Raw genomic sequence first — 11,722 nt, 5'->3', positions numbered from 1 at the left:
CACTTACAATAGTGATTTATTGTTACTGAAAACCTGTTTTGAATGTCTCTTCTAGCATTGCCTCGATTTCGGAAATCGTTTTCTTGGTGGGTGTTTCCACTCATTCAGTTAATACTTTGGATCACCTTCTCTTCAGGTCGTGCAGGTGGGGTCTTGAATTTGATTTTGGAAACCACCAAAAACAACTCAAAGTCAAGTTATTAACTAAGGTTTAGGTCCAGTGAGACAATACAGTTTTTAACATGCCTGGTTCTCTGGGGTGGCTATTAAATTTCTGCAAAGCAATTCCAGAAGTCATTTCAAAAGTCAAGCTGCTCAAGAGTCTGGTTGCATCCCCAGCTATCTCGTCCTTGAATCTAATGAGTCCTAATGTGACTTGCTTTATTCATGGTCTAATTACTTATACTTAATACTAAAATGTATGTTTCCGTGTCTGAGAGTTGAAGGCCAAGGTTAGGAGCTCTCTTTCAAGTCTTTCTAAGTTTACAGGATGCAAACATTGTGTTCCATAGGCTTCCTTTAGTTTCCCTTCCCGGCTGGTTTGTTATTGTTTCCTCGCTCTCTTTCTCTCTCTGACACATTGACACATGTTCTATTATTTAAACTCAATTTCAGGCAACTTTATACCAGGTTCCTTTTTCTTTCAAGGGGTTTAGTTTGCTCCCTGGCTGTTTGAGGGTGAGGATGTGCCAGCATTCACCCTCCTTAGAATGGGGATTTATTACAGCACAAATCATCTTCCCACCAACTCCGCTTACACCCTCTCTGGCACGGTGCTCTTTCTGTGCCAGTCTGAAGAAGGTGCCTTAACAGAGGTCCTTCACGGTAACATGCCCAGCTCACAGAATCCTATCTTGTAAAGCCCACACTTTACAGTGTAACTGAAAATGGGCAAGTTTGCCCTGCCTCTGGGGTCACTCCAAACATCTGAAATGTGAGAACATGGCGCTTTTATGCTGAAACATTACACAATCTCCAGAGTGTGGAACTGCCTTCTTCCCACTGCTGCTATTTTACAGAGAGATGGGCAGAAAAACCAGTTTCCGTAACAAAGAATGTGTGTTTGGGAGGCGGGAAGTGGAGGGGAGGAGAGGAACCTGAAAGACATCCCGGAAATGATGGAAAAGGACCCTGAAAGGACTTGTTAAAATCCCTCCTACAGGCTCCCAGAATACATAAGAACTGAGTAAAACACCACTCATCATCGGGACTTTAAAAGCCACATTTCTTGGTCTCTAGAATGAATCTCTTTTGTCTGATGTTTGGGACCTTAGGATCAGAAGAAGGTGAGGTCTTGATCCTAACCTGGGAATCAGAATTCTGTGGATTAAATGCTTTAAGAGAAGGTTCCCTTCTCTTTTTTGAGTCTGATTTCTAAAGAAGCTTTTTCCCAGAAGATAAGGCAAAATCTATCAGTGCTTGATAAATATCTAAAGGATCACGAAAAAATGAATCCCTTGCAACTCACTACCACTGTTCAAATATAAAGAAATGAACACAGAAATGCATGTCTTGTAGCCCCAGGGTAGATGGGGGAGGGTGGTAGGAAGAGATCCTCGCTGGTTGGGGCACCAAACCAGACCCACCTCTCCCCACCTCATCCCTCCAGTCTGTCAACACACATTCACTCAGTACCATCTACATCCCAAGCATCTAGGCGGGTGCTGGAGCACTCAGCATCCCCACCCTGCTCCTAGGGGACAGCCTTCTCTTTCCTTTTCTCTCTCCCCTGACATTTAAAATGCCTCAGAGGGCTTCCCTGGTGGCGCAGTGGTTAAGAATCCGCCTGCCAATGCAGGAGACACGAGTTCGAGCCCTGGTCCTGGAAGATCCCACATGCCGTGGAGCAACAAAGCCCATGCGCCACAACCACTGAACCTGCGCTCTAGAGCCCGTGAGCCACAACTACTGAGCCCACGTGCCACAACTACTGAAGCCCGAGTGTCTAGAGCCGATGCTCTGCAACAAGAGAAGCCACCGCAATGAGAAGCCCGCGCACTGCAACGAAGACCCAATGCAGCCAAAAATAGATAAATAATTAATTTAAAAGCCTCAGAGAATGATGCCGGTTCACCAAGAGACACTAACTCAGAGCAGACAGTGATTGTTCCAACAGAAACAAAAAACAGGCCTGCGGGTGTGAGGGGAGGGGAGGGGAGGGGAGGGGGGGAGGGGAGGGGAGGGGAGGGGGGGAGGGGAGGGGAGGGGAGGGGGGGAGGGGAGGGGAGGGGAGGGGAGGGGGGAGGGGAGGGGAGGGGGGGAGGGGAGGGGAGGGGAGGGGAGGGGGGAGGGGAGGGGAGGGGAGGGGACGGGGGGAGGGGAGGGGAGGGGACGGGGGGAGGGGAGGGGAGGGGAGGGGACGGGGGGAGGGGAGGGGAGGGGACGGGGGGAGGGGAGGGGAGGGGAGGGGACGGGGGGAGGGGAGGGGAGGGGACGGGGGGAGGGGAGGGGAGGGGGGGAGGGGAGGGGAGGGGAGGGGGGGAGGGGAGGGGAGGGGAGGGGGGGAGGGGAGGGGGGGAGGGGAGGGGGGAGGGGAGGGGAGGGGAGGGGGAGGGGAGGGGAGGGGGAGGGGAGGGGAGGGGAGGGGAGGGGGAGGGGAGGGGAGGGGAGGGGGAGGGGAGGGGAGGGGAGGGGGAGGGGAGGGGAGGGGGGGAGGGGAGGGGGAGGGGAGGGGAGGGGAGGGGAGGGGGAGGGGAGGGGAGGGGAGGGGGAGGGGGAGGGGGAGGGGACGGGAGGGGAGGGGAGGGGAGGGGGGAGGGGGGAGGGGGGAGGGGGAGGGGAGGGGACGGGAGGGGGGAGGGGAGGGGAGGGGAGGGGGGAGGGGGGAGGGGAGGGGAGGGGAGGGGACGGGAGGGGGGAGGGGAGGGGAGGGGACGGGAGGGGAGGGGAGGGGAGGGGAGGGGGGGAGGACCTCGGGGAGGACCTCTCCCTAGAGAGGTGTGATGGGAACTGGTTCTGCCTCATTTTGTCTCGGCCGGTCACTTGGACGTCACTTGTATGCTCGGATCCTCGTGTTTCCCGTCTATAGAATAAAGGTTGGAATAACTTATCCCCAAGTCCCCTTTCAGTCTTCAGCTTCTACTTTTCCAAGATTCTAAGGGGTCTTTCGGGGTCCAGCACTGTGTACCCAGGGAAGCAGCACGTGGTGCGGTCACTCACACGCGGGTCTCAGCCTTTGGCCCCGGTTACGTGTTTAAAGTTCGTACCTGGGTGATCCCCAGGATGCCAGTGCTCAGACATAGCAAGTTTTCTCTCCTTTTAGGCCCGGTTGTTCGTGCACGGCTTTCGCACTGAGTACTGCAGTGTAGTCGCTGCCTTTCCAAACCCCGGGCAGCAGGGGGAAACCATCACCAGCTCTCCACCCTCGTCCATGTGAAAAGCCTAAAACGTCGAAGGGAAAACGTTCTGCTTTTCCGGCAAGATGTCAATGCTGGCTCCTCCGAGCTGTGTGGAGCGTTCTGCCGCCGCGGCCCCGCGCTCCGCTTCCCGCGCTCCGGGAGGCAGGCAGGGCGCGGGAGGTGCTCCGCGGCCTCTCGGCTGCGTGTCCGCGGCTGGCACCCTAAGACCCCTCCCCGGAGCCCAGACCTACGCAGGAGAGCGCTGCCCTCTAGTGACCAGAGTGGGAGACGCAGCGCGGCCCGAGCTCGGAAGAGCCCTGCGGCGGCTGGTCCTCGCGAAGGTCCAAGTGCCGGCGCATCCTTTGCAGAAGGTGCTTTGACTGGGAAAGCACTGGGATTCTTTCTCTGTGTACGAGCTGTGGGACTCTGTGATTTCCCTCTAAGACCAGGATTGATAGATATACAGATGGATGGATCGATCAATAAACGTAGGATAAGTAAATGATAGACAAACCTAAAGGCAGGATGGATGGATGGCAGGGTTAGAAACACGTTTTTAAGGCTTGCTATGTGCCAGGCACAAGGCTAAGTGCTTTGGTCCATTATTTCATTTGCGTCTCTCCGGAACCCTATGCGTAGCCTCCGGCCCTATTGTCCCTCATTACCTCTGTCCCTATTTTCCAAATGGGGAAACTGAGGCCTCAGACAAGGTAAATGGCTTGCTTCTTGGCAATCCTCCGCAGAGCGAGGATGGCGAGCGGGTCTCAGTCGACGGCCCCAGCCTCCGCCGTCGGCGCTCTGCCCGGCCGCGCCCCAAGCCCCAGACGCCCTGGGTACCGCGTGCCTCCCACCTCGCTCCTTGGCCACCAGCCCTGATGCGGACATCGCCCCGGCCCCGCACCCCGTCTCACTCGTGGAAATCCCCCAGGACACCTTGGTGGGTGGGAACATCGTTCCCCAAGCGTGGGCTTTACCGCGTGCGCGCTTGGCAAGGGGTCTCACTAACGAGAAAGGGGAAAGCTCTGTCCAGAGATTTTAAGATCCCCAGAAAGTTTCAATCAATCATTCCTTTAACTGTTAACTGAGCGCTTACTATGCGCCTGACGCTGTCAGCAAGGGAGTCTAGGGCGGGGACAGACCGGTGGACAAGTGACCACATTCCGGACGGCTGTGCCCGGCGCCCACCCGGGCCGCGGGGCAGCTCCAGGAGGAGGCGGGGGAAGGGTACCCCCGCACATACTCGGACGGTCTCCAGCACATTCCGTGGGCCCCGCTAACGCCCCCTCCAGCCTGGGCCCTCGACCAGAGCCCGCACCCCGGGGAGGGTGGTGGCAGGGACTTTGCGCGGGGGCCCTTGATCTCACCCCACTCTCTCCCCAACTTTCCTAACTGCCGCCGTGTGTCACCCGGCCGAGGGGTGGGCCGCCACGCGCATCCCCCCGCCTCGGTCCGGACCCCCCTTCCGGCGGGGGCGGCACGCGGCCGGCGTAGGGCCTGCGTCAGCGGCAGCCCGCCGGCGATTGGGGCGCGCTCGCCTCCTGCGCTCCCGGGCGAATTATAAAGTGGCTCCGGCCGCCGCAGTCCGGAAGGCGAGGGAGGCTGGCGAGGTGGGCCCCCAACCCTGCGCTGCGGCCGCGGCGACGCCGAGGACCGTGACGGTGAGCCCCGCGCCGCCCGCCCTCCTGCCTTGCTCTCCTCTCCCTCCTGGAGTCTCCCGCACCGGCTTTCTCCGACCTGTGCGCCCGGAACAGCGGCAACGTGAGTGAACTTGGCCAAACCTCGCCTTGCTGCGTGGGTTTGGGGCCGTCTGCCAGCTGCGTTTTACTCCGCGTTGCGTTGCATGGGGTTCCCCAACTTTCTTCCGCTCCTTGTATGTGACCCGGGTCAATATCGCGCCTCCCCGGGCTGGCGCGCTCTCGAATTTGGTCTCCGCAAGTTCCCTCCAGAATCCTGCCCGGGGCAGCGGCCGCCCGGAAAGGGAGCGAGTGTCTGGGGCCTCCCCGGGGTCCGGTTGACAGTGACAACTCGGGAACCGCGAGGCGGTCGGAGCAGTCCCGGCGGGCTCGACCAACGCCCCGCTGCAGCTGCCCCGCGAGGAGTCCCTGCCAGGGACCCGCTCTGCGCCCCGGGCGGGCTCGGAGTTCGTGTGCCCTCTCCCCGCAGACCATGGCGCGGTTCCTGAGACTCTGCACCTGGCTGCTGGCGCTCGGCCCCGGGCTCCTGGCGACAGTGCAGGCGGAATGCAGCCAGGACTGCGCGACGTGCATCTACCGCCTGGCGCGCCCGACCGATCTCAACCCGCTGGTGAGTGTTCCGCGCGGCGCGTCTCGTGGTCACAGCCGGCGCGGACCCCTGGTGACCCAGGCGTCCCGACTGTTCCCCGAACGGTGACCAAGTAGCTCTGGGGACCCGCGACTATCTAGGGACCGGAAGGGGCGGCGGGGCCCCCGCGCAGACCAAGTTTGTTTCCACCCCCGGGAGGCGGGAGCCCCGGGCTGTACTGTCTTCAGCACCTCGGAGAGCACTAGGTTGTCGCCTCACCTGCCGCCAGGAAGATGCTCAGTCACCCCGCCTCCTCACGTAGCCCACCAAGGGCCCCTTCCGCACACAGCCATCTTCCCATTCTTCCCGCAGAGAATATTGACTTTTTTATTAGTGATATTCCGCTGCCTTTATTCGAATGTCATTTCTCCAGCCCTTTTAAGCTCAGGTCTCTCAGACCCTGACCCTCACTTGCGGGTACGAGAGAGCAATGGGATGGGGAAGGGATAAAGTCGGGGGGGGGGGAGGAAGGGAGAGCTCAGTAGACTGGAGAGAAGGAGGTCAGCCGCCGTTCTACAGACAGCAAGTGATGCTGGAGTTCAACTTCTGTCTTGTCTAGAACGTACTTCTGTAACACCTCCTAAGACAGCGGTTTACTTTGGCTATGAAGAGGGCACAGGAGAGGTGGCGGGGTCCAAAGAGGTGGCCGTAATGCAGAGATAAATTACACAGGGGCTTGGGGTGGGGGGGAATCTAAGGTCAAAAAACCGTCTTTCTAATCATAGTCTGTGTGCTCTTGAATCACTCCTGTTGCTCTACTGAGTCAGAACCTCTGAAGCTGGGACTCAGGAAGCTTCATTTTAACTAGTTCCCCGATAATTCCTTTGCACTGTCTCCTCAGTTTGTTGAGCTTCTGTGATAACTTACGTTGGGCAGAGAATAATGTGTTAATCCAAAGAGTTCAGCTCCTCACTAGAGCTTTTGAAGCAATTTTATTATGTAGATGCATAAAACAGGGACAAAAATTAAGGAAAGGGGGCTTCCCTGGTGGCGCAGTGGTTGAGAGTCCACCTGCCGATGCAGGAGACACGGGTTCGTGCCCCGGTCTGGGAAGATCCCACATGCCGCGGAGCGGCTGGGCCCGTGAGCCATGGCTGCTGAGCCTGCGTGTCCGGAGCCTGTGCTCCGCAATGGGAGAGGCCACAACAGTGAGAGGCCCGCGTACTGCAAAAAAAAAAATTAAATAAATAAAATAAAATAATAAAATAAGGAAAGGATTCCACAAAACCCAAGGTGTATATTTCAGGTTAAATGTTTCTTTGTTCCATCTGGATTACCTGATCCACTTCATTTGACAAGACAAGTAGTAGGGCTTTATATTTAAACTCTGAGAAAAATGCTGCATCTTAAGTAGGGGTAACAATCCCCTTCGTCCATCTTTTTTCTTTCTGATTTGTTTTTTGTTTAACTGGTTAGTTTTCTATTGGAGCTTACATTTAGGATTGTTATTTTCTCTGTGAAAAAAGGCTTGTTGATGACTATATTGTTAGAATTACAGCAGCTCTGGAATTTTCACTTGGATGAAAAAGACACATGAGAAATTAGGTTGCTTAGCCAGAACTATGTAGTAAAATCAATGTAACACATATTTATTGAGTTATTGAGTTTCTACCATGTGAAAGACACTTGTGCTTCATTCTGTGGTGGATACATAGATGAGCAGGCATGCCATGATTGATGTCCAAATTGAATTTACCCTCTAACATAGAGGGTAAATAATACAAAAATGCATAGATGGCTACAGGAGCATATAAATATAAATTAACACCACTTCCATTCTGTGACTGTGCTATTCCGATTATTTGCCATTATTTGTTTTTGAAGGAATCCCTTTTAAAAAGCCTTTTGGTGACAGTATACAAATATTCAACATTAATTTTTGACCAATAGATTATTTAAATTTCATTTTAGGATGGAAATGTTCTTGACACCTGAACATCTTAAATTTTAATGATGTTTTGATTTCTTAATCAGATGTCAAGAATAAAACAGAACCATTTTAATTAGATCTTTAGATTTTTATATATGCATATATTTAATTTTCTTAGACACAAAGCTTAAATAATCATTAAGAGCTGCTTAAATATATACCCTAAAGAATTTCGTTGCACTAATAAAATGCTTCCTTTCATTGTGAAAATAATATGTGTGTATTTCATATTAAGTAATATACCAATATATTTTTAAATCTCCAGAAAATGCCTGGTTTTTATGTCTAAATCATGGGTTGGTAACTGGGTTCTATAAGCAGACTTCAGGGGGCCATAAAAACCTCTGAATTGCTAAGAAATATCATATATAGGTTAAAGTTGGGTGCGAAAATATCTTTACAATATTGCAATGGCACAGCATATACAATCTGTTAGAATGCAAAGAAAAATTCTAATTTGATTCCATTAATTCTCCACAGTCTCCCCTTTTGAATTTCCTTTGATTTGCCTGTTCAGTGTGACAAAAAGTTCTAATAAGGAAAATGAGATCATTATGTGGTAGTTTCCACATCAAAGCAAGCATAGACTGGTCTAAAAAAAAATGTGTTTGGTGAACGAAATCAGAAAAGCCTCTTTTTATCACTAAATCGAATTCTTTTCCCAGGCTTGCACACTGGAATGTGAGGGGAAACTGCCTTCTCTCAAGACCTGGGAAACCTGCAAGGAGCTTCTGCAGCTGTCCAAGCTGGATCTCCCTCCAGACGCCAACAGTGCCCTCGGCAAACAGGAGGACCACCACTTGCTCACCAAGAAGTATGGGGGCTTCATGAAGAGGTATGGAGGCTTCATGAAGAAGATGGATGAGCTGTATCCCCTGGAGCCAGAGGAAGAGGCAAATGGAGGTGAAATCCTTGGCAAGAGATACGGGGGCTTCATGAAGAAGGATGCGGAGGAAGACGACGCCATAGGCAATCCCTCCAACCTGCTGAAAGAGCTGCTGGGAGAGGAGAACCAGCGAGAAGGGGCTCCCCGCCAGGAGGGCAGGGATGACGCAGACGTGAGCAAGAGATACGGGGGCTTCATGCGAGGCTTAAAGAGAAGCCCCCAACTGGAAGACGAAGCCAAAGAGCTGCAGAAACGGTACGGCGGCTTCATGAGAAGAGTGGGTCGCCCGGAGTGGTGGATGGACTACCAGAAAAGGTACGGCGGCTTCCTCAAGCGCTTTGCAGATTCCCTGCCCTCCGAGGAAGAAGGTGCAAGTTACTCAAAGGAAGTTCCCGAAATGGAGAAAAGATATGGAGGATTTATGAGATTTTAACTCCCTTTCCCATCAGTGAGCCCAGGCCCCAGCAAGCCTTCCTCCAGCCCCCAGTGAGAGACTGCTTCGCCGGTCGTGTTGTATTGTCCTGTATTGCTTGCATTATATAGTTGACTTGATTGTCTGGATAACTTAACTGTACAACCTGAAAGCTGTCATTCCACGTCCTGTGTTCTTTTGAGAATCCTTAAGCCTTTAAGTATTGGTCTCTTGCAGCTGTCTTGTTTACATGCTCAAATAGTTTTTGGTATTACCTTGTCCTTTATTTTTGACAAAACGCCAATAAATGCATACTTGTATGTAGATATAATAAACCCATCACCCCAACTGCATAACATTCTTGCAAGTTTCTTCCCCTCCGAAGCTCTCATTCGCCCTTAGGTTTCCACCACCTATCCTAAACTCACAGACAGTGAAACCATCGGCTTTCAACAGAAGCATCACTGGCCTCCTCCTCTTCCAACTGCTGAGGCTGCAAAAACATTTTTCATTTAACTCCTTGTATATGACATCTTAGATGAGCAAACCCACAGTAGCAAACCAAAATGTATTTCCACTCTTGTTTCTGGAATTCAGGTACGTGAGGAAAAACCAAAGCCTAATAAAGATAAAAACTGTACCCTCATATATAAGGAACTCTGCATTTACATCCAAATGTGTACGTCTCTTTTCTTCAGCAAAATATTTTAGACGTTAATTTAAAAAAAATTAAGGATAATTTAGCCCCATTTTACAAACACAGAAAGTGGAGCCCAGAAAGGTCAATTCATTGGCCCAAGATTGCCCAGCAGCTGAAGGATAGAAATGGAATTAAGACCCCAAACTTCTTGCTCCCAAGCAATGTCCTTTCCACTCCAGTTCCCTGTCTCCCATCCAGGCCACTACCAAGAATCGGAAGGACGTGGGTCTCTATCTCGCTCACTGTTGTCCACCCCCTACACCACAACCCCGGTGGGTCCTCCAGAATCTGACGAAAGGACAGATGCGTGGATGGAGGGATTTGGCGACCAGATCACTGGGCAAAGGTATTATGAATGTTTTGGAAGACAAATTCTCATCACACAGGAGTTTATGACTACTTCACATTCATGAAAACATTTGGGACAATAGTCAGGTACAAACAATGTAACATGTCTTTGTTTTTCTAACTGAAACCACCTGCAGCTAAATTCCCATCCACTGAGTCATTTTCCCAGGACCCTCACTCATCCTTTCCTTTGCGTTCTTCCCCCCACATCAGAGTTTAGCAACTGAGGGAGAGAGAGGAAGAGCCTCTGCTCTGCAACCCAGGTCTGTGCAAGACCATGTGCTGCATCCCGATGGGGCCGCCCACCGCCCTGCTGAGTCCAACCCTGCAGGGTTCCCGGGACCTCCCCATGGCCATGTGCTGTCCCCCCGGTCAGTGCAAGGGGTCACAGGTCCCTGCCACTCACTGAGCCCCACCAGCATCTATCTCCGTGATCTCTGACAAACTAACTTCCAGGCCAGAGCCCTCCTTCTTTTGAACTAGAGATGCAGATAATGTAAGCTTTTGAAGCAGGTTGGAAAGGAGCTGATAAACAGCAGCAGGCCTGTGGAAATCCATGTCCGGAGCAGTAGGAAATGATAGGGCTGAAACACATCAGAGATCTTAGGTCTCTATTCAACCTGAGCCAACTCTTTCCCTTGGAAACGCCGCCAGCCCAGTACTTTTCCAAAGAAATCTGAAACCTCAAATTCATGATAATATCTCAAGTTCTTAATGTCGGCCTATTGATTCCATTTAAAACAGTGTGGCCCAAACAAAACCCATCTGCAGGTCAGATTTGAGAGACAAGGGGCTAGTCCTTTGAGGGAAAAAAAGTCACTTAATTCTCTCCCTTGGAGACACAAGAGGGAGGGGATATGGGGACATATGTATATGTATAGCTGATTCACTTTGTTATAAAGCAGAAACTAACACACCATTGTAAAGCAATTATACTCCAATAAAGATGTTTAAAAAAAAAAAAAAGAATCCCTGAAAACCACCCTTGTGAGGCTCAAGAAAGGAATGAAATACTGGTTTATACAACCCACTGTTGCATGTAGTCTGAAACTAACACGTTTCATTAAAAAAAGAAAAATCAAGAAGAGTTTGAAAACTCTCTCTGCTCCAGGGAGCTCCGATTCACCTGCCAAAAATAAAACGTAAACTCAGGGGGAAAAAAAACAACAGTGGAAGAGAAGAGCAAATACTGAGGAGTGGCCCTACCAGATAGTAAAACAAAGATAGAAAGCATCAATATTGCAAACAGTAGGGCTTCCGTGGTGGCGCAGTGGTTGGGAGTCTGCCTGCCGATGCAGGGGACACGGGTTCATGCCCCGGTCCGAGAAGATCCCACATGCCGCGAAGCGGCTGGGCCCGTGAGCCATGGCCGCTGAGCCTGCGCGTCCGGAGCCTGTGCTCCGCAACGGGAGAGACCACAATGGTGAGAGGCCCGCGTACTGCAAAAAAAAAAAAAAAAAATTGCAAGCAGTATGGCCCATGAGCAAATGAACAAACCAAGAAACATAGTAGAAAGTTAGAAACACACAAATATACATAAGAATTTAGAATATGATAAGCATAATTTCGACTGGGTGCATTAAAATGGACTGTGGGTATGACCGGTAATCATTTAAAAAGGTAAAACTGAACCCACACTTCACACCACGAACATAAATTGGAGATTGTTGAGCCAGAGGGGAAGTGCATCCCTAGCGTGGTTAGATACTGCTGAGTTCTGTGCCAGAGGGGTCCTATCACTTGATCTGAATAATCAAAGACCTAAAAGTAAACAAAACTATACACC

The 11,722-nt window shown here is 51.6% G+C and overlaps 1 protein-coding gene across 1 annotated transcript; it reads left to right on the top strand.

Annotated features, from left to right (window-relative positions):
• Nucleotides 1-5,504: 5,504 nt before the first annotated feature.
• PENK (proenkephalin) lies at nucleotides 5,505-9,138 on the top strand (the record flags this gene model as incomplete). Its single annotated transcript, XM_079722797.1, has 2 exons — nucleotides 5,505-5,642; nucleotides 8,256-9,138. 2 exons carry the CDS (start codon nucleotides 5,505-5,507, stop codon nucleotides 8,907-8,909), a joined length of 792 nt encoding a protein of 263 aa, XP_079578923.1. The 3' UTR covers nucleotides 8,910-9,138.
• Between the last annotated feature and the right edge of the window lie 2,584 nt (nucleotides 9,139-11,722).

This window comes from Hyperoodon ampullatus (assembly GCF_949752795.1).
Source record: "Hyperoodon ampullatus genome assembly, chromosome: 17".
In the NCBI taxonomy this organism is placed as follows: Eukaryota; Metazoa; Chordata; class Mammalia; order Artiodactyla; family Ziphiidae; genus Hyperoodon; species Hyperoodon ampullatus.
The sequence above is the reverse complement of the archived record's forward strand: the minus strand, read 5'-3'. Positions and strand labels throughout refer to the sequence as shown.